Source organism: Artibeus jamaicensis, unplaced genomic scaffold (genome assembly GCF_021234435.1).
Source record: "Artibeus jamaicensis isolate MK-2021 breed Jamaican fruit bat unplaced genomic scaffold, CSHL_Jam_final contig_1998, whole genome shotgun sequence".
Taxonomy (NCBI): domain Eukaryota; kingdom Metazoa; phylum Chordata; class Mammalia; order Chiroptera; family Phyllostomidae; genus Artibeus; species Artibeus jamaicensis.
Genome location: NW_026521407.1, coordinates 8721250 through 8743893, shown reverse-complemented (window position 1 = coordinate 8743893; position 22644 = coordinate 8721250). Strand labels below are relative to the sequence as shown.

General features: G+C 50.7%; 1 protein-coding gene across 10 annotated transcripts in view; it reads right to left on the bottom strand.

The window, feature by feature from the left end:
* MSI2 (musashi RNA binding protein 2) overlaps positions 1 to 22644 on the bottom strand; it is a 367224-nt gene that overhangs the window by 130125 nt on the left and 214455 nt on the right. For all 10 annotated transcript variants that reach the window (XM_037163779.2, XM_037163783.2, XM_037163784.2 and 7 more), the window contains exon 7: positions 2411 to 2459. In XM_037163779.2, coding sequence (XP_037019674.1) covers positions 2411 to 2459 — 49 coding nt within the window. The remainder of the gene's footprint in view (positions 1 to 2410; positions 2460 to 22644) is intronic.

The following is a 22644-nucleotide window of genomic DNA, read 5'->3' as shown; positions in this document are numbered from 1 at the left end:
GCCTGATGTCCTGAGTGCGAATCCACCTCTGTCGGATACTAGCCACTTGAGAGTCGGTGGCCCTCTCAGGTCCCTTAGGCAACCAACCTCTCTCCCTACAGAGTTGCAAGGGTTAAATGAGATCACTTATCATCTCCTCCAGCCCAGGGCCTGACACAGAGCAGGAGATTAAAAACACCTTTTCATTCACTGATATTCAAAAGACAATGGCAACAATGCTGCCTAGAGGCTCTCATGAAGCTTCCGGGGCTACACATTCTCACAACCAGGGCCCTGCTCAGGGGGCCCTTGCCCGCCCTGAAAACGAACACGCAGCAACATTCTTAACAAACCCACCCCCTTGTGCAGACACTGGGGAAGGAGCAGAGTCTGAAATCAGTGCTCCTAGGTTTGAGTACCTGCTCTGAATTTAGGTGTAGCAGTTACCCTTCTGAGCTTGGGTGATCGCATCGACAAAATGGAGATGATGGTGATGATGTAATAAGAAAAACTAACATTCACATATAGTTGAAGATAAACAATCCTATAGGAAGTACTGGGTTGGCCAAAGAGGTCATTTGGTTTTTTTTCCCATAAGATGGCTCTAGTAGTGCTTAGTTGTCTTTGACTTCACTCAAAACAATTTTGTCAGACTGTATTGTGACAGATGTCATATCAGCATGTGTTAAAAAAGAAACTTACCAAAATTGGTGAATTTTTTGTGCAGCTACTTTAACATTGAAGATGGAAGAAAATATGCAACATTTTGGACATATTGTACTTTATTATTTCAAGGAAGTGTAATATTATGCTTTGTTATTTAAAAAATAAAGCTGAAATGCAGAAAAAGATTTGGTTGCCATGCTCAAAATATCCAAATCAATTAAGTTCTTGGTGAAAATGAAAAATGTGTCCTTCATTATGGGAGAAACTAAACAGACTTTTTGGCCAACCCAATGATAATATCATCCCCATTTTACAGATGAATAGACTGAGGCCTCCAGGAGTTAAGTGACTTTCCCAAAGTTACAACCACTCTCCTGAGGCTGCTGTGATGATGTGATAAGACAGTGACATGGAAGCCATGAACGACAGGTGTCATGAGGGCCATGATTCAGGAAAAGTGAGTCGCTCACCACCGTCCCTCTCTCGGCTCTCACTCCTGTGCCACGCAGGACAAAGGCAGCAGCTCTACACCGCAAGCTCTTCTCTTCCCTCCTTGCCTCGCTTTCCTCCTCACCCTCCACCCCCTCCCAGCCCTTCTCAACAGGTACACCATCCACACCGGTCTTCTGCCCAATTTTCCTTTGTCCCTCTTGAGGACACGGTAAGTGATGAATGAGAAGCCGACTACCAGCTACACTCAGGACGCCACCCCCCTCCTCCCACCCCGGCAGCGTGATTCCCACACTTTTAAGTCAGCCTGCTGGCTCAAACAGGAGACAGACAGTCAGCGCTGGGTAACTGCTTCTAATCACAGGTGACAGCACGAATGTAAACAACGCAAGAAACATCTAAACGCAATCCAAGTGGCAAGGAGACACTGCTCACTAAGGCACGTCTCCAGAACACTGCTTCCTGCCACACTGGCTTTGGAAGCCCTGCTCATTAATGCCCCCGCTCATTAATGTCCATTAATAAGAACCCCGGAAACCAGGAGCTTCCGGGGAACAGGCTCCTTTGACCCTACTTCCTCTGGGGCAGATTTTCTAGGACAATTTTCTGTTTAAAGCTGTCATTTTAACATGTTCTTTGGGGGAGGGGGGAGGCCAGGGAAAGGGAGGTTAGAGACCCCTTTGAGACTCTGTTCAAAGCTAGCGATGCTTTCCCAAGAAAAGCGCGAACATAAAACATTGTATGAGTGTCATTTCAAGGGTTCACAGACCCCAAGCTGAGACTCATTTTCTAAAATATGGATGGGACAGTAGACCACAGAGCAAATGCAAGAGCAGATGCACTCGAAACATTCCAGAGGCACAAAAGGGCATTTCCTAGTCTGTGATGGCTTCATGTGTCGTGTAAACCTACAAGCCTTTTCTTTCTCTTTTGGCTCCTTAGATTGACAGTGTGCTTCTAAACCACGTCCTCCAATGCAAATTGGAAACTCAATCGAGTAATTGCTGTGAATAATTTCCACTTGGATCACTTAATGCCGAGGTCTAGCAAGGACTAAGCAAGCTGGGATTAGAAAGGTATGTCTGAACTATTTTGGGTGTGGCTGCATAGTTCAGTGACAGTCCCCAAGCCAAGAGGAAATGGGTTTTTGAACTGTTCCGTAACTGGATTCTTTATGCTATTGTGGCTGTACAACAGAGTTTCAACAGAGGCTCAGCTCCCCCTGCTCGACTTCGGGATATTTACTGCATCCTTTGCCTGTGGGACTGGAGTGAGAAGAAGTGGAGGGGCGATCTTTGTAAACTGGGGGTCTTACCTCTGTGCCTGTTGGTGGTCTTATCAAACATCAGCATTGCATCCTCCACCTGCAAAACAAGCACAAAATAGAGGCTGCTTTAGGAATGTAACAAAACACACAAAAAAGTCTATAGGGGAGGGGGTCCATTATGAAAGCCACAGTTGCTCATTGAATACTGTTTGAAAATACAAAAACTTGGGGAAAAATCACTTGCTTTTGTTTTTTTCATCAAGCACAACCACAGTTAATATCTGGTGTATTTATTTCCCCCTCTAGTTTTCGCTTTAAAAAAATGATCCCTATTATAATATAGTTTCAATCATATTGCATATGAAATTTTCCCTTGTTCTTTTTTACATATAACACTACAATATTGCAAACAACTCCCAGATTACGACATTATGTTTTTTTCCCATTTTTTTTTTTTGTATTACGGTAAAATATACCTAACATAAAAACCGCCACCTCAACCATTCCATTTTTAAGGGTACAGTTTGGTGGCGTTACATAACATCCATACTGGTGCGTGGCCATCCCCAGCGTCTGTCCCGTCTTTCTTCAGAGCCCTTCCTCTAGCCAGACTGAAGCTCCACACCCACTGAAGAACAAGCCCCCTTCCCTTCTCCCCTCGGCCTGCAGCCGCCTTCCTGCTTTCTGTGATGTGGCCGTGGCTTCTCCAAGTATTGTCCCTCAGTAAGTAGAATCGCATGGCACCTGTCTTTCTGTGCCAGGCTTACTTCACTTTGCATGACGTCCTCACGGTTCACCCACACTCCACTGTAGGTACACACCCCATTTTGCTTACTATCTGCCCACAGATGAACACTGGGTTTTGGCCACTGTGAATAAGGCTGCTGTGGGCACGGGTGCACAAATATCTCTTCCGGTCTCTGCTTTCACCTCTTTTGTGTATATACCTGGAGATGAAGCTCCCAAGTGAGATGGTAATGCTATTTTTTTAAGTTTTTTTGAGGAGCTGCCACTCTGTTTCCACAGCAGCTGCTCCCTTGATGTTTCCAGACAATGTGCAGGGTTCCAAGTCTCCACGCCCTGGCCAGCACTTTTTTTTAATGGTAGTCATCTAATGGGGTGAAGTGTTGTGAATATTATCTCTGCTGCTACGTGATATTTTTATGGGCTGAGAAGCTGTAGCTTACTTGATTATCCTTCTGATGAATATTGAAATTGATTCCAGTTATAAACAATGGAACTTCAACATCTTGATTGTTATGGGCTGAATTGTGCCCCCCCCCCATTCATATGTCAAAGTCCTAAGCTGCCCCCCCCACTCCTCAGAATGTGACTATATTTGAAGATAGGGTCTTTAAAGAGGTAATTAGTTTAAAATGAGGTAAATTAGGGTGAGCATGGATCCAGTACAACAGGTGTCCTCTTAAGAAGAACACCCTGGCTGGTGTGGCTCAGCTGACTGAGCACCAGACTGCAAGGCAGGGGGTCACTGGTTTGATTCCCAGTCACGGCACATGTCTGGGTTGCGGGCCAGGTCCCCAGTAGGGGGCAACCACACATTGATGTTTCCCTCTCTCTCTCCCTTCCCCTCTCTCCAAAAATAAATAAATAAAATCTTTAAAAAGAAAAAGAAAGAAGGGGAAACCTGGACACAGTCAGGTACAGAGTGAAGACACAGCAAGAGGGTGGCCATCTGCAAATCAAGGACTGAGGCCTCAGAAGAAACCAACCCTGCCTAGATCTCGGACCTCCAGCCCCCAGAACTGTGAGAAAAGTTCATTTCCGTTGTCTAAGCCACCCAGTCGCTGGCACTTTGTTATGGCAGCCCCACAACAAATACACTTCCTGATACACTGGTGCTAGCACCTTTTCCAAACACATCATCGCGGAGGAGAAAACACCCCAGGCAACCTCTGTCTCCCGCCGAGTCCCTCCCTCAGTGCTCCCAAACACCCTGCGACCCTTCTGGACTTTTCTAGCAACGAGATTTCAAGATTCAACCTCCATTCCCACGTAGAGGTCAAGCAGCTTTGGATCCCACTTTTTAAAATTTATGATCCAATCCTCTGTCTGTTCCACAAAATACACATCTTTAGTGCCGGTGTCGTCAGGTGTAGTGCAGGTGAGTAGCCAATCAGCTGCTCACCTGGGGACTGTACCTGGTTTGGCCAGGTGAGCTGCCTATTCTCTTCACGTTGTGCCCAAGGCTGGCAGTAAAAATACGCGTGGTTGCGGGTGGACAAAATGGTTAGCCAGGGGGGCTCTGTGCCTGGAGCGGCCTCAGCGTGTGTGTTGCTTAGAAAGGACCAAGCACTGCTCACTGGAGCTCAAAGGCTCACAAATGAGCTCGGGGGCCCGGGCTGAGCCGGCTGAGAAAAGAAATCATAGGTTATTCATTCCTCGCTCCTCCCAGACTATGGTCTCCAGTGGAGGGAAAGACACTAGGTGAAGCAATAAAACCAGGTTTAAAATGGTGCCTCCAGACAAATCAAATCCATTTTTCCAGACGCTATCAAATATAATGGGGGAAAAAGCAAAGTAAAGGTAAGAATGGAAGAGGGGGGTAGGCAAGCCACACGCAAACCTTGGAGGGACCGGCCTCACTTAAAAATCTCTTCTGGAGTCAGGGCCCCATTTTGTTGCTAAGCAACCGAGCCCGAGCAAAAGGCTCCTGGGGCCTTCCCCTTCTGGTCCCCATTTCTGAAGTCAGTTATTGGGAGGAAAATGGCCTTGCATGGTGGCTGCTCCTCCAGCAGGAAGCTGCCCTGTCCTTCCCGGACATCGGGCTGGCAGAGGAGGTGATGCTAGTTTAGAGATGGGGTGCCTTCGGCGGACCCCTCCTGGGCCAGAGGCCTGACGAGCCCCCCCAGCACCTGCGGAGGCCCCCCAGCACCTGCGGAGGCCACACGCAACATAGCGTCTGCCTCCCCGGCACCACTCAAGCAAAACCACCAGAAGACCAACCGGTTTGTTTGTACACAGAGCAGTCACACTTGAGCATATGGTGTTGCAGATTCAGACCCTGGGCCTCGATTAGAATTCCAACGCCTGGGGTGCAGGTGGGGGGGACGGCGTGACGCCTGCTGGGTATCACGCAGGTAAATGTGACATCTGTTCCTCACCCATCTCCATATTTTCTAAGATGTTTGCCAAGTCCTTATTTTGAGCTAAACACGTCTAACAGGAAGAAAAACTGCCTCCCTTCTGTGCGGGCCGTGTTTTGTACTGAAACTCAGATTCCCCTTAGGAAAGAAATATTTTGAATTTTTAAAATAGTGTATTTCCAAACCCCCTTTACTACAGTGCATAACTGCCCCCCTCTTTTTCTTCCTAAGTCTGGGCACTTTCTGACGCTGCCCTCCCAGCACTGGCTCCACCCTGGTGAGCAAGGGGGAGGAGATGTGTGTATTTTTTAGGGCAGCCATTGTTGGAAAGAGTGGAGCTCTTTCCTCGGCAGCCCAGTTGTACAACAGGACTTGCAAAGATCCCCTTAACAGATGAAGTGTCGGGGTGAAAGAAAAGTTCTATTAACGCTTTACAGAATGAAACGTCGAGGAAATAGCTAGAGAGGGGAGAGAAAGGAAAAGAAAAACAATCTGGAGAAGCCCCCGTGCTCGGGGAGAGAAAACTTTTCGGTGGTTGAAGAACACATTAATTCAGAGAGGCCATCGGTGCAATGGAAATCTGGCAGAACAGCAAGAGCTGAAACTGGAAGAATCTGAATATACAAAGACTGAATGGAATGAAAAGCATGCCTCACATACGGGCTGTTTCTCACGGTTCTCTGTGAATCAGACAGAAGTGGCTTGTGTGCGTCTGTGTCATGAGGAAACGAGGGGCATGGTCAAGGTTCCTGGCGTCCACTCTGGGAGCCAGCAAGCTGATACCTCTGGGTGTCTGTCTGACATCTTTGTCTGCCTGTCTGTCTCTCCCTCTCTCTCTCATATGTATATGCCCACATGTGTGCGTGTGCACACACACACACACACACAAAACCCAGGTAGACCAGTCGGTTGTACAGCGTCACCAACGTCAGCATGCAGGCCAGGCCTTACTTTGGGTGCTAGAAGGACAGAGAGGCTTGTGTGGCTGGACAAGGGTCTTCTAATGACATACGGCAGGTAGAAAACGCAGCCCGGACATTCTGGGTGGTGTGAATGACAAAGCAAAGTAACTGATGTGAGGTGGCTGGGGACACCCAACCCTGGTTCTGATACCAGCTGTGCTGGCCATGTATTTCTGCCTTATCACAAGGTTCAGACTACGCTGTGGCATCCTGAGGGGCACGTACCGTGCACACGCCACTCTGGAGGGTCCGCAGCGGGAGCCACAATGTTAGCTCTGTGACCATGGCGGTTGGGACGGGGCTTCTCAAACTTCACCTGCCTCAGAATTTCCTGGGGGGGCTTGTTAAAACGCAGGCCCCTAGAGTGCCTGATTCAGTAGCATTTGCATTTCTAACAAGCTCCTGGCCTGTGGACCCACATTTCAGGTGCTGCTCTAAGGGGTTGAGAAAGGAACAAGAGCAAAGGTCAAAGGCACCGGGAAGAGCTGCTTCCTCCTCTTCACTTACACTCAGCACTCAATACAGGGAAGAAATTTCTCTTGCAGGAGCTACTGACGCATTTAGGTTTGGTAACCGCTCTCCCCTTTTTGTTCCCCATCTCTTGGATGTTTATACTCTAAGATCCTGAAAATGGTGACAGTAAACTATGATGGAAAAGAAGACAAGAGAGACTTCTTCGCGACAATCAAGCTGTCCCTGCATCCAATGCAAGAAAAATTCAGACTCTGCCAGGGCCCTTCCAACAGATAAACCAGCTAATGTCTGCAACAGTCGACCAACTCCATCTTGGCTAGAAAACCTAGCTAACGTTAACTTGACTTACTGTAACATGTATTCATTAGGCATTCACTGTTTGCAGAGCATCAGCCTAAGTACCAACAAGAGGCAAAACATGGAGGTCCCTGCAGACTAATTGCTTTAATGGCCTCACACCCTTTACCCTGTAATTTTGTAATTCCTCTCCCCTAAAGGCAGGGTCTATCTCACTATCCCATGTCTCTGAAGTTAACTCGTTTCGGTCAGTAAAATGGGGTGGGTAGAATGGTATCTCTAGCCTTCGGAGGACCGCCTGTTTCTGCCTACTGTCTCTCTTGTACCTCCGCCATCCCCGTGGGAAGGGTATGCCCAGGGTAGCCTGCTGGAGGGCGAGAGGCACACGGAGCAGGGCCAAGTCCCCTCAGTTGCACCAGCTGAGGCCAGCCTAGATGGGCTGACAGCTAGTCCACCCTACAATGTGCAAGCGAGCCCAGCCGAAATCGGAAGAACCACTCCCGGTGGACTCTAGACATGAGAAAGAAACAGCTACTGTCCGCCACTGAGGTTTTGTGACTATTACACAGCATCGTTGCAGCAATCGGCAGCTCGTACATGGTCCCCATTCCAAACAACAACAAAAACAGCTTTTCATGTACCAGAAGACACACAGACGGTTTCAATGATACTAGACAATCAAAAAAGCCAAGAAAGGGGGTGGAAGGAGGTAAAATCAGAATGTGAACTGAGTATTAACTTACCAGGTTCCACATTCCGAGGGAAATATAGGCATAAGGGTGTGAAAGGACCGCTTCCAAATCTGACCCCAGCAGCAAGGCCGGTGACAGAGATCCCGGAAACGTCAAGAGAAATTGGCAACATGTTCCTCACTGAATGAGCACCATGAAAATCAGCCATAATTAGCACTCAAGTCAGTGGGCGACGCTCTCTAATCCTAATGCATTTAATGAATGAGAGAAAACCCCTCTTTCTAATGAGTCAAAAGATTTACTGCGGGCCAGACGTTCTTGCTGGGTGACTTCAGAAGTAGTCAGATGGTGGTGACTGTACCCAGAGAGGAGCCTTTAGCCAGCGCATGTGCTAACTGAAGAGGAAACCTTTCAAGTCAAAGAAGCAAAGAAGCCTCTGAAAGGAGAGATAAATTCTGTTTGGCAAGTTGGTTGGCCAGAGACTGGGACCCTCGAATCGGCCCCAAGACCCTGCTTCTCCTGCCTGTGGTTTTGGCTCCCCAACTGTGTACTGAGTGATGCCGATCTGGGAACAAAGAAAACTTGTTCCCAGGAGACAGCTAACCGGAAAAGAGTTGCTGGTTAATAACTCAGCCGGTGCCGGGAGGCAGCTGAGCGCGCCGGGCAGTGCTGCACAAAGTCATGGGCAGGATCCAGGATCGCACTGAGGACAAGGCACCTCCCCTCTCTGTCTTTTAGTTTCTCAGCTGTGAAAGGAGGGACCCCTGTGAGATGGTCACCTATGAGCCATCCGTAAAGACTCTCCGCCTAGGATGCTAATGTGGACCCCGGGGCCCGCCGGGACAACATCTGGGAGCGTCAGGCGCACTGCTGGTCCTCCGCAAATTCTGTGAAGATGGTCCAGGGCTTTGCTGTGGCCAACACACCCGGAGAAATTTCCTACTCCTCTTGGGATACAAATACACACACCCACACACCATATGTATCAGGAACCCAGCAGGAAATGGCACTTCAAATGATCCTTAAATTATCTGGCCACGCACAAGGAGGGAGAGGAAAGAAAAAAAGAAATGCAGCTCTTCAAACTCCCCCAGAACAAATGCCCTTGAATTTCGCTTCCTGCTCCCACTCAAACGCTTTAAGTGTTAGTTTAAATAAACGCTTGTAAATGCAATGCCATGATACTATAGCGCGTAGGGCTTCACAGGCCTCGCTATGCTCTATAAACTCAAGGCACTACACTTACCAGAGCGGAGAACCGTGCGTATGAGGCAGGACCGACCAGGGTTGGGGAGCAGGAGTCTGCGCTGGACGTGGAAGCTGCCTTAACCCCGGGTTGTCTCAGAACCAGGACGGTGCCGTCCACTTCTCCCCAACCAGTCTGGGCAGAATCAAGCCCTGCACCTGCCCTGAAGCCCTGTGGTGGTGTCTAGTTTATAGAAATGAAGACTATTCCGTGAGCTCCAGCCCTGCAAAGAGTGGGGCGGGTCTGTCTGTGATCACTGCCCAACGGGAAGAGTGGAGGAGAAATGGACCCGACTAGAAAACCCCATTAGCTCACTTGGAGATCTGGACCAGTGGTTTCCACCCTGACTGCTCAGCAGAGTCACATGAAGAACTCTGAGAATCCCTGCTGCCGAGGCTGCGCCCCGACCTGTTAAATCAGCAGCACTCGGCAGTGGGGCGCCCGGCAGGAGCGTGTGAAGCTGCCTGGTGACTCCAGGGTGCCGCCAAGGCGGAGAACCCCTGTTCTCAATGGCCAAACGCAGCTGAGTTGAGCCTTAATCACAGCGGGTGTGTGTAGAGATGGGCCCTGAGTGACGGGGTGTTACCCAGGCCTCTGGCTGCCTCCACATGGGCTCTTCACCCCCTGCCAGAAGCCAGGACCAGCCAGGCCCTTTGCCATGTGCTGCTTTTGGGGGACTCGCCCCACCTTGTCTTGCTCTTGGGACAAGAGGGTAAAGTTCTGCCCTGGAAGAAGCTCAGAAACTGGACACAGGACTTCAGGAAAACCTAATAAAACCCGTGTCTTCCTCTCACCGCCACCAATATTTTCACAGACACTGGTGAGTACATTGTCATCATTGCCGCTTTGGTCCCCACAACCACCCCAGGAGCCAGGGATTACTACAAGGTCTGTGAGCCTCGGCTGCCTCTCTGGTCATCGCGGCTGGCAAGGCTCAGCGGCAGGTCTCCGGAGTCCGAATCTCACCCGGCCAGGCCCTGCTGGTCTATACTGTCTCAGGTTCTTTTTTTTCCCCCTTCTTTAAAAAAGATTTTACTTTATTTTATTTTTAGAGAGCAGGAGAAAGAAAGAAAGGGAGAGAAACTTTGATTCAAGTGAGAAAATACCCATTAGTTGCCTCTTGTACATGCCCTGACCAGGGGTGGGGATTGGGCAAACCTGCAGCCCAGGTATGTGCCCTGACTGGGAATTGAACCGGCGACCTTTCGCTTTGCGGGACGACGCCAACCACCTTCTAGTCTGCATGCACCTGAAAGCTCGCCTGTTTTAACTCACTCCCATCCCTTTGAATAACATGAGAAATAGTCTGCTTAGTTTTTGCTCCTAAGCTCCCTTTTTATTGTAGTAAAATACATATAATAAATTTTACCTCTTTTTAAAAATGCATTAAGTACGTTTTCCCGAACTCTTCACAGGAGGCCAGAATATCCCCATTGGCACGACTCTTGTTTATTGATCCTATTTTCCCCTACTTTTACTTTCCAACAAAATCCGTGTGGGGTCCTTCCTTTCTCCCTGTTTAACTTAAACACCGGTGTTCATTATGTAGCAGTTATGAAGGTAGGAAACAAACTCTGTCCGCGGGAACCGAAGGGCCGGGGTCTCCAAACGGCTCTGTCCTAGAGATTCAGACTTGTTCCTGACCTGCCAGCAAAGCCTCCCGCTCAGAGGTTCTGATTCCACACGTAAAATATCAAACTCTAAGTCACGAAATGCCTACCCCCCCGAAATGATTACTGTAATAGCCAACAGTCACTGGAGCCTAATAGGCAATTTGCAAAACTCATTTAATGATCACAATAGCTCTGACGGAGGTAGACCTTATCATACATATACAGGGTGGGGCAAAAGGCTTCCAGTTGTGAGTACGAGAAAGACAGTGTTTATTCCTGTATTATACTTTATTAATTGTTGTATTACTTTCCATACGAACAACTGCACACCTCCTTCGGCCCCACCCGGGGCAGGTGAGGACACTGTGGCAGCTCACTGCGGTCCAGCGGCTTGCCTAGGACCGCGCGTGCAGTACACGGTGGAGCCGAGACTTAAAACCAGGTAAGTCCCGCCATCTTTCCACTGGTCTCCCTTCACTGTGTGTTTTTTTTCTTTTGAATCTCTAGGGCTTAGCGTAGCGCCATTGTCTCCTAAATGAATCAACAAGCATTGCCTTCAGACCCTGCCAGAAAATTAAGACAGGTGATGGGGTAGCCAAGTAGAGAGCAACACAGGGCCTCTGGCAGGCTCAGGAGTGGGAGTGATTCGAGAGGTGAAGTGAAAAGGAAGATGCAGGGGGCCTTTTCCTTTTGGGAAGGTGAAGTCTAAAAGCCCAGAGATCTCTGGGCTGCGCTGTGGGGGCAGGGCAGGCTGCCCGCTGACCTGGAAGCGCAGTCCCAGGACCACAGGGTTCGGCTCAGAAAGTCCCTCCAGTGCGGGAGTGCTAAGAATGCGTGTGTCCTCCCTCCCTAGAGGTTTTAAGGAAGGTTTAAGGGGCAGCTAGTGAGTGCTCAAGGCACAAAACGTAGGTACCGCCCCAAGTCACTGCCCCACCTGACAGTCCTCTCGGAGTCAGCTCGGGTACCCAGACCCACCTGTGTGGGCGCACAGACACGCTCCATGCGGTTCAGTGGGCAGCCACGCCCAGCGCAGTTCATCTCTCACTGCAAAGGAGTCGCACCAAGGGAGAGCCACTAACAGAACCCGCATGCCCTTGGGGCAGCAGGCCAGGGATGCCCCATCTCAAGACTGAGCGAGGGAGGGGAGAGTCCGCATGAACAATGTATGACGGGGGCGGGGCCTCCTGTCTGGCTGAGCTGGCAAAGCCTGGGCCCCAGCACCTCCCTGGACGGGCAGGCAGAAGGCTTGCTCTGAGCGTATCTGAGCTGGGCTCAAGCAGGAGGAGGAGCACGGAGGGAAGGTGGTGGGAGAAGGTCACCAAGAGAGGCCGAGCGCGAGCTGTTGGAGGAGAAGCAGTTGGTTCCGGCAAGCCTGACAGCTGTCACGTGGAAATGGCATCTGGCCTAACGGCCTCTTGTGTGAAGCGCCTTCGAGTGGCGGCTGCTGGGCTCTGGAAACCCGAGGCCGGTTTGGAGCATCGGCTGTGAGTGTGTGCGTGCTTGCGAGTGTGCGCTGGGGGAGGGGCAGGACGCCTAATGAGCCTTTCCTCCCCCCTCCGGCCTCTCCCCATCAGGCCTCACCTACTGTGAAAAAGGCCCAAACCTGCCAGCTCCAGAGGAGACGGGCAAATCATTAGTGGAGCGCTGATGTGCCGTAACACTCTCTTGCATTCCCATTAAACAAATACTAAACTGCTAATTGCCAAAATAGATCTCCACGACTCTGACCGAACAGGGGAAGGGTTTATAATTACCAAGTGTGAAAATGCACAGCCTGTAAATAACCACCTCATCTGTCCTAATACGGGCTGATATTGATGGGCATGAAATAAACATCAGGACCAAATGGAAAAATCATCCACATCTCCTGTGGCCAATCCAATCTCGCATGGTGACAAGCGTAGCCGCAGCCATTCGCCTGGGGAGGGAAGGGGGCAGACGGGTTTTGTTGGCTTGGAAAGCCTGGATTCCAGTCCCGATTTCAGTCCCTGGGGCCATCTGCATCTTCTTTCTGCCTGGAAAATGGGGCCGATCAATTGCATGGCATGCTGATGGGGTAGAGGGTCTGTCTGCACCCTGGGAAGCCTAGAGCCTCGGGGGAGAAAACTTGTGGGTGCCTGATCCTCTGGAAAACCCTCTATCCAGTCCCCCTTTAACAGTGATTGGTGAGAATGGAGATTTAGTGACAGAGCGAGTTTCGTGAAGGTGACACATTCATTCATTAAGCCAATATTTATTAAGGCTTTCTCTGTGTCCAACACAAAGAGTTGTTTGCAAAGCACAGATAAAACAATTCAGGTTTAGACTGACCCTTGGGCTTTCTGATACCCTCATGCCACGGTGCCTCCCTAGCCCCCACTGCCCCCTGCCGCTGGGACGGGAAGTAGACTGCTCTAGCAGATTCCAGGGGCCCATTTCTCTCTTTGATGGCACCTGGGGAGAGGGGTGGTGATGTGCCAGGGGTCACGGGACCCCCAGGACCCCAAGCCCTTCCCTCTCCTGCAGCCTTTGATTCTGAGGAATCCAGCCAGGTGTTGGAATGACTGTTGGTAACTGGAGGAGAGGAGGTTCCGTTAGTCTCAGAATCACAGGCTCTGGAGTTAGAAGTGACTCGAGATTAGCTCTCCACTTCCCGCCCAGTGCAGCAGTCCCTTCTCCAGTGGCTCCTCTGAACTCTTTCTGGAGCTTCAAAAACTCAATGTCTCTGCCCCACCCCCTCGATCCAGCTGCTCAGGCCTGACTTCAGCAGAAGTAGCACTTAGATGCCTGAAATAGCAGCTTCCTCTGATCTGAAGTCCCACTTTGGCACATGGCAGAAACCTGTGAATTGCGTGACACTGGGAACCTGAATCAGAGCTCCAAGCTCCACCTACCCCAGAGCTTCTGGCTGGGGCTCTAAGGGCATCTGAAGAAGCCCCTTCCCCTTTCAGGGAGGGCAGCCTGAGAGCCAACCTCCTCAGCCCCCTGGTCTCTAAAGCCACCTCCCCCCTCAAGGCCCTGGGTCAGTCTTGATGGGGTGCTCAGTTCACATCCTGACCCAAAGACCTTGTCAAATACCAGCAAAATCAAGGAAGGTCTGAAGTACACACTACTTAAAAAGGAATTCTACTTTGTTACTTTTAAATTCCCAAAGCATCCTCCAATAAAGGCTAACAAAGTGCTGCTGAGAAAGAAGTTCAAGTGTGGCAACAGGCTAAAGGGTTCGGTTACTTGGCTAAGTTACTTCGTGTTCAGAGAGACAGATCATCAAATATTTGAGCGGGGAAGAACCAAAAGGTGCTAAGTCCACCCCACTTTTCCTGCAGAGGAGCAAACTGGCTCTCCCGAGATTCCATGTCTCCAGACAAAGCCAGAGTGTGGAGGAAAAGGAGCCTTGTACGGCTCCAAAGTCCTGGGTTTAAATCCCGCTCCACCGTTTCCACCTACACTCAATCTCAGGCAGGGCTTTCCAGGGCAGCTCGGTCTCCTTGTGTATAAAAAGGGGTGATGATCACCATTAACCTTCACCTTAGCCTTGAGAAGGAGAAATCACACACAGGACAGTGCTTGCTATTGCCACTACACAGCACACACAGACAATATCTGTTAGACGGAGTAAACTGACTTTGCATTGATTACCGCAAATTTCAATTTAGTGGAAATCGGTGTGGATGAGTGAGGTTGATCCTCGTAAGGGCCCCTTGCTTTATGCGCTGCTCTGTAACGAGTCGTATGCAAGCCAATCGAGTTTCATTCACAGAGTGTGGAGAAGGCAAGAACACTCTGGAGCGGGAGGGAAAGAGCACACGAGTCCAGGCACGCGACCTGCGTGGGTCTCCGGGAATCAGGCTGACTGAAGACACCAGCCTCAAAGGCCTGTTCTGTACGGCACGACCCCATTTCGGTAACATCCTCGAAATGGCAAAATCACAGTGACTGAGAACAGGTGAGGGAGCGCCGGGCCCGGAGCGCGGGGACAAGGCGACCACTACACCGGGAGCTCTTCCCCGGGGAACCAAGCGGCTCTGTGTCCCGACTGGGTGCGGGTCACTCGAGTCTACACGAGCGATGGTTTCAGAGAGCTGTGCACGTGCCACTGTGCATGCACGCACACGCATGCACACACGTGCCTGATGACAGTGACGTCGTACCGGCATTGATTTCCCGGTTCTCACAAGGTGCTAAGATTATGGAGCTACCACCATCGTGGGGAGCTGAGTGAAGGGCACACGAGAGCTCTTTGTACTATTTTTACAACTTTTTGTGAGTCCTTCGCTATGGAAAAATAAAAATTTATAATAATATTTTTAAAAAACCACAAGGGGGCTTGTTATTTCAAGAAACCCAGCAGCAATCCCTTCATAATGCAAATAATTCTGCCCTAATTTGTCTTGATTTGGATAAAGAGCACATAAGTAAGTGCCTCGCATCCCTCACCTGAGTCTCCTCGCCGGCACGGGCATCCTGTGCCCTGAAATCTGTGTTATCGCACGAACATCTGCGTCGGCAGTCCCCACCCCGAGTCTCCTCATCTTCCCTGGTCCTCAGGAAACTTGACAGGCAGCTCTGCAAACCTGCAGTGCCTACTAGAGTAACTAACACAGTGCATGCTTGTTGATTTTCAGAAAGATTTTGCAGGATAAAGGAAAAAAAACAGATAGAAAAAAGCCTCAAATCCAGTGATTTCCAACTTTCCTCAGTCATCAAAGCCCCCCTCTTTCATTTAATTTTCGAAGCACCGATCTTCTGTGGTTTGAGACATGGCACTCACTACTGCTTCTGAGGCATGGAAATGTGTCTGCGAAGACCCGTCGTGATTGTAAACAGGGGCTCCTGGCAGCAGGGTGTGAGCCGGGCACAGCAAGTTGGGGTACTCTGTCTAAAGCAAGCACCCCTGAACATTTTAGTTGGGTCTCATGCTGATGGGGGTGGGATAACCATGATGGCCAACAGACATGTTTTTTTTTGAAGTAAGGAAGTCAACCTGAAGACCCCACATCCCTCCCGTCGAGCCCCGGGTGGGAAACCTCTGGCCTGCTCCTCACGTCCAAATCTCAACTGGGGTCTTTGCAAATGAGTGTGGATGGGAGAACCAACCCTCCCACTGAACCTCCAAGCCACACAGCTCCGTAAAGGGGAAAAAGGAAGGGAGATGGAAAGCACCCTCATCTGATGGTGCCTTACAAATCAAAGGTACCATTTCAAGCTGCTTCAAGACCCAACAAGCATGTTTTTCTTTCATTTATTTCTACATCAACACTCTGAAGGATAAAGATCTTTCTCATTTCGAGAGCTGTCAATTTGCTTTCGTGCCATGTTCTTCATCTGTTTGAGGTAAAGAGGAATTACAAAGCAGGCAAATGAAATAATGCACTGCAATCTAACGTATTTTGGCAATTCAAATTGGGACCAGGGAGAAAGGAAATTAGACAAGCATGGTGGGCCGCACAGCACACCTGTGCCGTACCCCGTGGGCCCGCCCCTGCCTTCCCTCCACTCGCCAACTTTATGATTTGATGAAGTCTTCAGTTCTTTGCTGAAAAGTGCACTATTTGCTGCACCCTAATTTTTCAAATCATTTATACAAGTTGCACAACCCATGCAATATTTTGCTTTCTGAAGCAGAAAACCTCTTAGCTGCTGGTAAACTGTCAGGTGCTGTTACTTTAAATACTCCTGTGAAACAGCGCAGAAGCCGGCAGCGTGTTCCTGTAGATTTACTGCCCTTCCCCACACAAATTAACAAAGATGAATGCTCACCACACACTAGGCAGGGAGAAGTCCCCAGCCCGTATCAGCCTACGGTTCCACTGCAGCAGAACTTAAAATAGAGGGCACCTCACTGTCCTCCTCTCTCGAGGCCTCCCCGGCCAATGATGGAGCTCCAGGAAGCTTTTGGGCTAATTTCATTTATATTTCTTTTTGTTTTTAATTTTAAAAAGCTCCCCAACTGCTCAGATCTGTGATTTTTTCCATCTTTAGCTCAAGGGCTGGGATTTCTGAAAGAATGACATGATTTCCAAGGCCACGATGCCTTGACAGACCTCAGGTGCCACGTGGCAAACAGGTATCTGACCTTGACCATCACAGGTAAACCACAGGAGTTGGCAAGAGGTTGTGGGAGCCCAGGAGATCAGGTCCTTTTGAGATGCTGAAGAGGACTCCCCGCCCCCTGCTGGACCTCGCTGGCCCCTAACCACTACTACCACCAGTTTTGAAATCAAATGGTAAATTGAGAGTGTACCTGTGTGTGCTATGTTCTTCTGCAGACTCCCATCTGCTTGTGGACACTATCACCATTCTTCTGTCAATAATGCACGTGTCCCCAGACAAGGTTCCTGGGGCACCTGGACTGGTACCTCAGCTCTGACAATGAAACGCATCTCAGCAGTGCTGACAAGTGCAAAAGGCCAGGAGCGCAGGAGACAGACTCCGTGGGCTAAGACTCTGGCTCTACCACTCACTAGCTGTGTGACCTTAGGCAGGTTACTCAACCTTTCTGTGCCTCCATTACCTTACCTCTAAGTTGTTACCTACCTCATAGTGCTGTGATGAGCATTTAAGAGAAATTAATTCATGAGCGGCATTCTGGCACATGTGAAGAGCTAAATAGCTGCCATCCATTATTGTTATCACCTCGGTGAGCTGGTCGGGAGAAACGCCTAATGCTGTTCATTATACCCGAGGCCCTTCCTATTTCAACCATTAGCATGTTGACGCCAAGTGAAATTAAAACTAGTGGAGAGCCTGGCTTGACCTGGGCGGGCAGTACTCGGACGAAAGGACACACTCGAGCTGGCCACTTTTTCACACATCTGTCTAGCCCTCCCTGCGCAGGCGTGGGGTAGCCACGCCCTGCCTGAGGGGTCACAAGCACGAAAAGCCAGCGCGGAGAGACAGCCAGCTGGGATAACCAGAGATGGCTCCTGCGGCTTGCTCGCCGCCATGCCCACAGGAGCACTGTTCCCCTTCTAAGCTGTGTGGTGAGATGAACTGCCGAGTCACACACCCCCTGGACCTGAATCTGAAGCCCGATGCTAGTAACGATCCTTCGGTGCCATACTGCACAGAAACATTCAGTTGGTGCCCGAAGAGGCCGCTTTAGCCAGGGGTCAACAGGTGACAAGAGGGTCGGGGCCTCCTCTTCCTCCCCAGCACCGGGGCTGTGATCTCCTTTCATTTAGCAAACGGACAGGCCCAAACTTAGAAGGGGAGACGTTTGTCACAGGCAGTGGTGCTGCCTTGAAAATTCAGTAATTGGTTCATTTTTATAAGTCATTCAGATGGCGGGGGAAGTGGTGGTGAGAAAATGGAGACAACTGTATTCGAACATGGATGAAAAAAGTCATTCAGACAACCCATATTTGCTAAATGTCTACCATATTAGGGACAGAGATTTTAAAATTAGGAAGACGCGATTCCTGCTCACGAGGCCCAGGGGGACGGACATCATCACCTGGTGATATATGGCAAGTGCTCCAAGAGAGATGTCGCCCCCTGCAGGACACATCCAGCCACCTGCAGTCTTTAATTGTTCCTCCAGGCCCCCTAGGGCTCTGGAAACCGCACTAACCTGGCCAGAGCAGACAGTTTGCCATGGGAATGGTAGGAGGGCATTCTGGGCACAGAGGCACCACAGGCCTAGGCTGGAGCAGCAGGTCTGGGGTGATATCTGAGCAGGACAGGGAGTCACTGGAAAGCCCATGCTGCCCGTCGGGGGGGGGGGGGGGCCCGGCCTCCATCCTGCAGGTGCAGTCCTGGCTTTTCCGAAAGGAACTGAAGGGCCAAGGTGAGGAAGCAGCCCAGGAGCCCACCAGTAAAAAAAGCTGTGGTTCACTTACACGATGGAATACTAGTTAGTGGTAAAAAAAGAAGGAAATCTTACCTTTCAAGACAGCGGGGATGAACAGGGAGGGTATTATGCTAAGTGAAATAGGTCAGACAGAGAAAGACAAATACCATATGATTTGACTTTTATGTGGAATCTAAAGAGCAAAACAAACAAAATAAAAATAGACTTATAGATACAGAGAACAGCAGGCTGACAGTTGCCAGAGGGGAGGGGGGTTGGGCAGACATGTGCAGAAGGGGAAGGGGTTGAGAAGCACAAACTGGTAGGTACAGAACAGTCACGGAGATGTAAATTACAACACAGGGACTACTGCCAATAATAAGGTAATAACTCTGTATGGGGCCAAGTGGGTACTTAAAATATTAAGGGAGGGGGGACCACTGTGTAAAGTATAGGATTGTCCAACCACTATGCAGTACACCTGAAACTACTACAGAATAATACCGAATGAAAACTGCAATAGACACTTTTTTTTAAAGGAACTGGAGGGCAGAGAATGGAGTCAGAGAGCCACACTCAGCCTTTGCTGCAAACAACCTCTCCATGTGGACTGGGGGAGAGCCAGGTGAGGCTGGGGGGTGGGGCTTCGTCCTCAGTGGCCCACTGTCCTCAGTGGATCAGAGGCGGAGCTGGGGCTGACTTCACCAACCCCAGGGGACAGTAAGACCAGGAACAAGAGAACAAGGGGGAGAGGAACCTGCCCCTACAAGGCCACACCAGACCCACAAAGCACCCCCTGAGGGGTAAATGATGTGGTTCTGAGCCAACGGGACGGCAGCTCCAGGGCCTTTGATGCTAAGGAGTCCCCCCCTCACAAAGGCCCCCTCTCAAGGCACGCAGCAGGGAGACGCGGATTCCAGCTCAGCGAGCCTGACCCTCGTCTCTGGGTGTGCTGTTGGAAGTGGGGGGTCGGGGGGTCTGTTCAATGCATTTCAGTGAGTAGATCACTGCTCTACCTTTATTATATCCACTTCTTGTTCTGACTTAGTTAACCTGCCTGACTTGTTCTGTGGATCACTGTCCTTATGTCTGCGTTGACCAGAGTGTGTTCCTACTGGAGGGTAAGCTCCCCGAGAGCCCATCTCCTCCACTTTCTGGGCTGTTCCTGGGACCACCCCACTCTGAGGACTCAGTGTGCTGTGCTGGCCAACCCACTTCTGCTGCTAGTCTAGGAATCGACGCAAAGCCTGTTTGTGGTAGTGACATCCTCCAAAGGGACACAGAGGCGTGACATCCCAGAGCATCTGGTCACACACACACATATGCACAGGCACACATGGGTGTTCCACAGACAAAAGCATCCGTTGGCTGGGTGCGGAGGCAGGCACACGTCCACGCCATCTCCCGGACAGTGACATGGAAAGGGGAGAAGCAGGAGGAGAGCTGACCCTGGGGGATTTAAAGTGCCTGCTCTCAATCCCAGTTTATGTGCCAAGGACTAAAGCCAGAGAAAACTGCAATGTGCTGTAAACCTATTTTTAAAAAGGTGTTTCCGGATGCACGTACCTGCCCCCAGCCAGCTCTGGCAGCCATCAGAACTTGCATGACTTTTAAAACCGAGAAGCGGGTGGAGTCGCTCGGCATTATTTATAACCTCACACCTGCAAAGCCAGAGCTGACTCGTATTTGCTACAAAGCATCAGGGTAGGAAGAAATAGGACCAGTGTGTGGGGATGGGGTCACCAACACCAACACTGCTCCCATGTCCCCTCATAAAGAAGGCCCCAGGGACCCAGGCACCTTCGCCACCCAAGACCGTCCATACCTGCTCCCAAAGAAGCCTAAAGAACACCCTACCACCCAAGGGGCTGCAAGTCCCATGGGACTGAGACGGAGGAAGAAGACAGAGAGGCCCCGCCGGGCGGTGCAGCAGCCCCGTTTAAGAATACTGAGCAGCCAACAACTTGCGGCAGGGACACATCCCCAAGGCACCGTCTCTGCCTCCCATGCCCTGGCTGGAGAGGCAAACTGAAACAGACATTTAGAACCAAAGGGCCAAACCAGTGCCTTATCGTGGCAAAATGAAGTGTTATAACAAGAGGAAGAGAGAGACGTCACCGCTGGGCCAAATCTTCAGGCACGGCTTCCCTGCGGAAGACAGGGCACAGCCAGGTCTTGAAGGATGGGAAAGTTTTGACAAAACCAGAGAAGACCTTGGGAAAGTGCTCACACGGGGTGGGGGGAGTGAGTTAACACCGGTGGCTGGAAATGTCTTGGGTGTGGAGTTAAAGAAGAAGCAAAGGACAGCAGGGGAGCCCCACGCCCTCGGGCTCCCTGGCGTGTGTCCCCGACTCCGTCTTCCCTCAGTGGGCAGGAGAAGGCAGGGATGACTGCCCCTGCTCCCTCGCTCCTCCTTTCCACTCGAGCAACACGTATGTAGGAGGAGGACTCTTTAGGCAGCTGAGATGGCTCCCTCAGCAGCCCGGTTCAGTTACTCCTCAGAACGCTCCGGTGAGGTTATTTTTAGTCTTCCCCATGAAATAGTAACACTTAGCCCTTCACACTTATCTCCCCCAAGCAGTTTTCTCCATTTTATTTTTTATTGAATTTGTTTGGGTGACATCGGTCAATAAAATTACATGGGTTCAGGTGTACGATTCTCTAATACGTCCTCTATAGACTGTATTGTGTGTTCACCACCCCCATCACCCCCCACTTTCCCCTCTCCTACCTCCCCCACCCCCCTTCCCCCTGGTCATCACCATACTGTTGCCTGCGCCCGTGAGGGTTTGCTTCGTTTGTTATTTTTGCGGTTTTCAAATGTGAGCTTGTTCATTCTCAACGCCCTCAAGAAGCAGCACTTCAGCCCATCTCTCAGACTGGGAAAACGGAGGCAGGGCTGCCTAGCATCCCTGTCAGTTTCTGCAATGACTTCCAGCCAGTCTGGCCCAGGTATCCTGGACCCTGGCAGTCTTCCACCCAAGATGATGCCGTGCTTAGGATTTAGGACTCTGTTCGCAAGGGCCGGGAACCTCCCTGAGGCCCCCGACCACTGGCTGCTGCATCTACAAGGAGGTCTCTCGGCAGGACTTCCGCACGTGCCTGCCCCTCTCAGGTCCTACCTGCCCCTCCCGGGGCCCGTTGGCCCCCTTGGCATACCTGTGTGGGCGCCTCTCTTGCGTCCCGTGGCATGCCAATCTCACATGGCTGACAGCATTTAAAACTAAAACAGCACTTTCTGGGACAAAATGCAGGCTCCACAGGAGAGCTGCTTCCGAAAGGGGATTTCTGTCCTGTGGGGCGGGGCGGCTCCTCTTCTCTCCTGAAAGGAGGTGCCTCCAGACTTCCTCGCAGCTGGCATCGAACCTCTCCAGCCCTAGTCAGGACCCTGCCTTTACTTTGAAGTGCATTCATCACTTTACAATGAGACTTAAGGTCTTGTCCTTTGAATTTGCACTTCATTAGTCATGCATGAAGCAAATGGGTTGATTTTCTGGGGGCAGGACGAGGACAAACAGGCTGCCAGTGTGCATACCTCCCCTTCTGCGCACCCTGGGGGTGGGGGTGGGGGTCTGTGGAGCCCATGCAGGTGAGGGCAGTAGATGAACAGGAGAGCGGCACGGAGTGTGGCCCAGGTGGCGGTGGGCTCCAGTCAATGCAGAATGGCATGCCCAGCCCCCGGAGGTGGCCTTCCGAGAGCTGCCAGTGGTAACTGACCACAAAGGAAGGAAGGAGGGAGGGAGGGAAGGAGGGAAGGAGGGAGGGAGGGAGGGAGGATGCAGGGAGGCTCCAGGTAGTCCTAAATACAGTCCCAGAGAACAATTTCTGCTACCCCCTGACCCCCTGTGTGGGGTCATCACTAACTCATAAATGCCTAAGGCCTCGGTCCAGCTTCAGCTGGCTTGGTCTGATGCCTAATGCAGAGCAAGGATTAAGTAAAATACAAACTCTGTCTTAATGCTCGATGAATGCACACACCAGGGTGGCCAGCGAATGGTCACTGTCCCCTTTGAAGAACTTGCTGTGAAAGGCCCTGCCTTTACGGACTAAGACCTCACCTATTTGTTTAGATTTTGGGGGGGGGGGAGTGGGGGATTCCCTTCTTGTCAGTTCCCAAGTCATG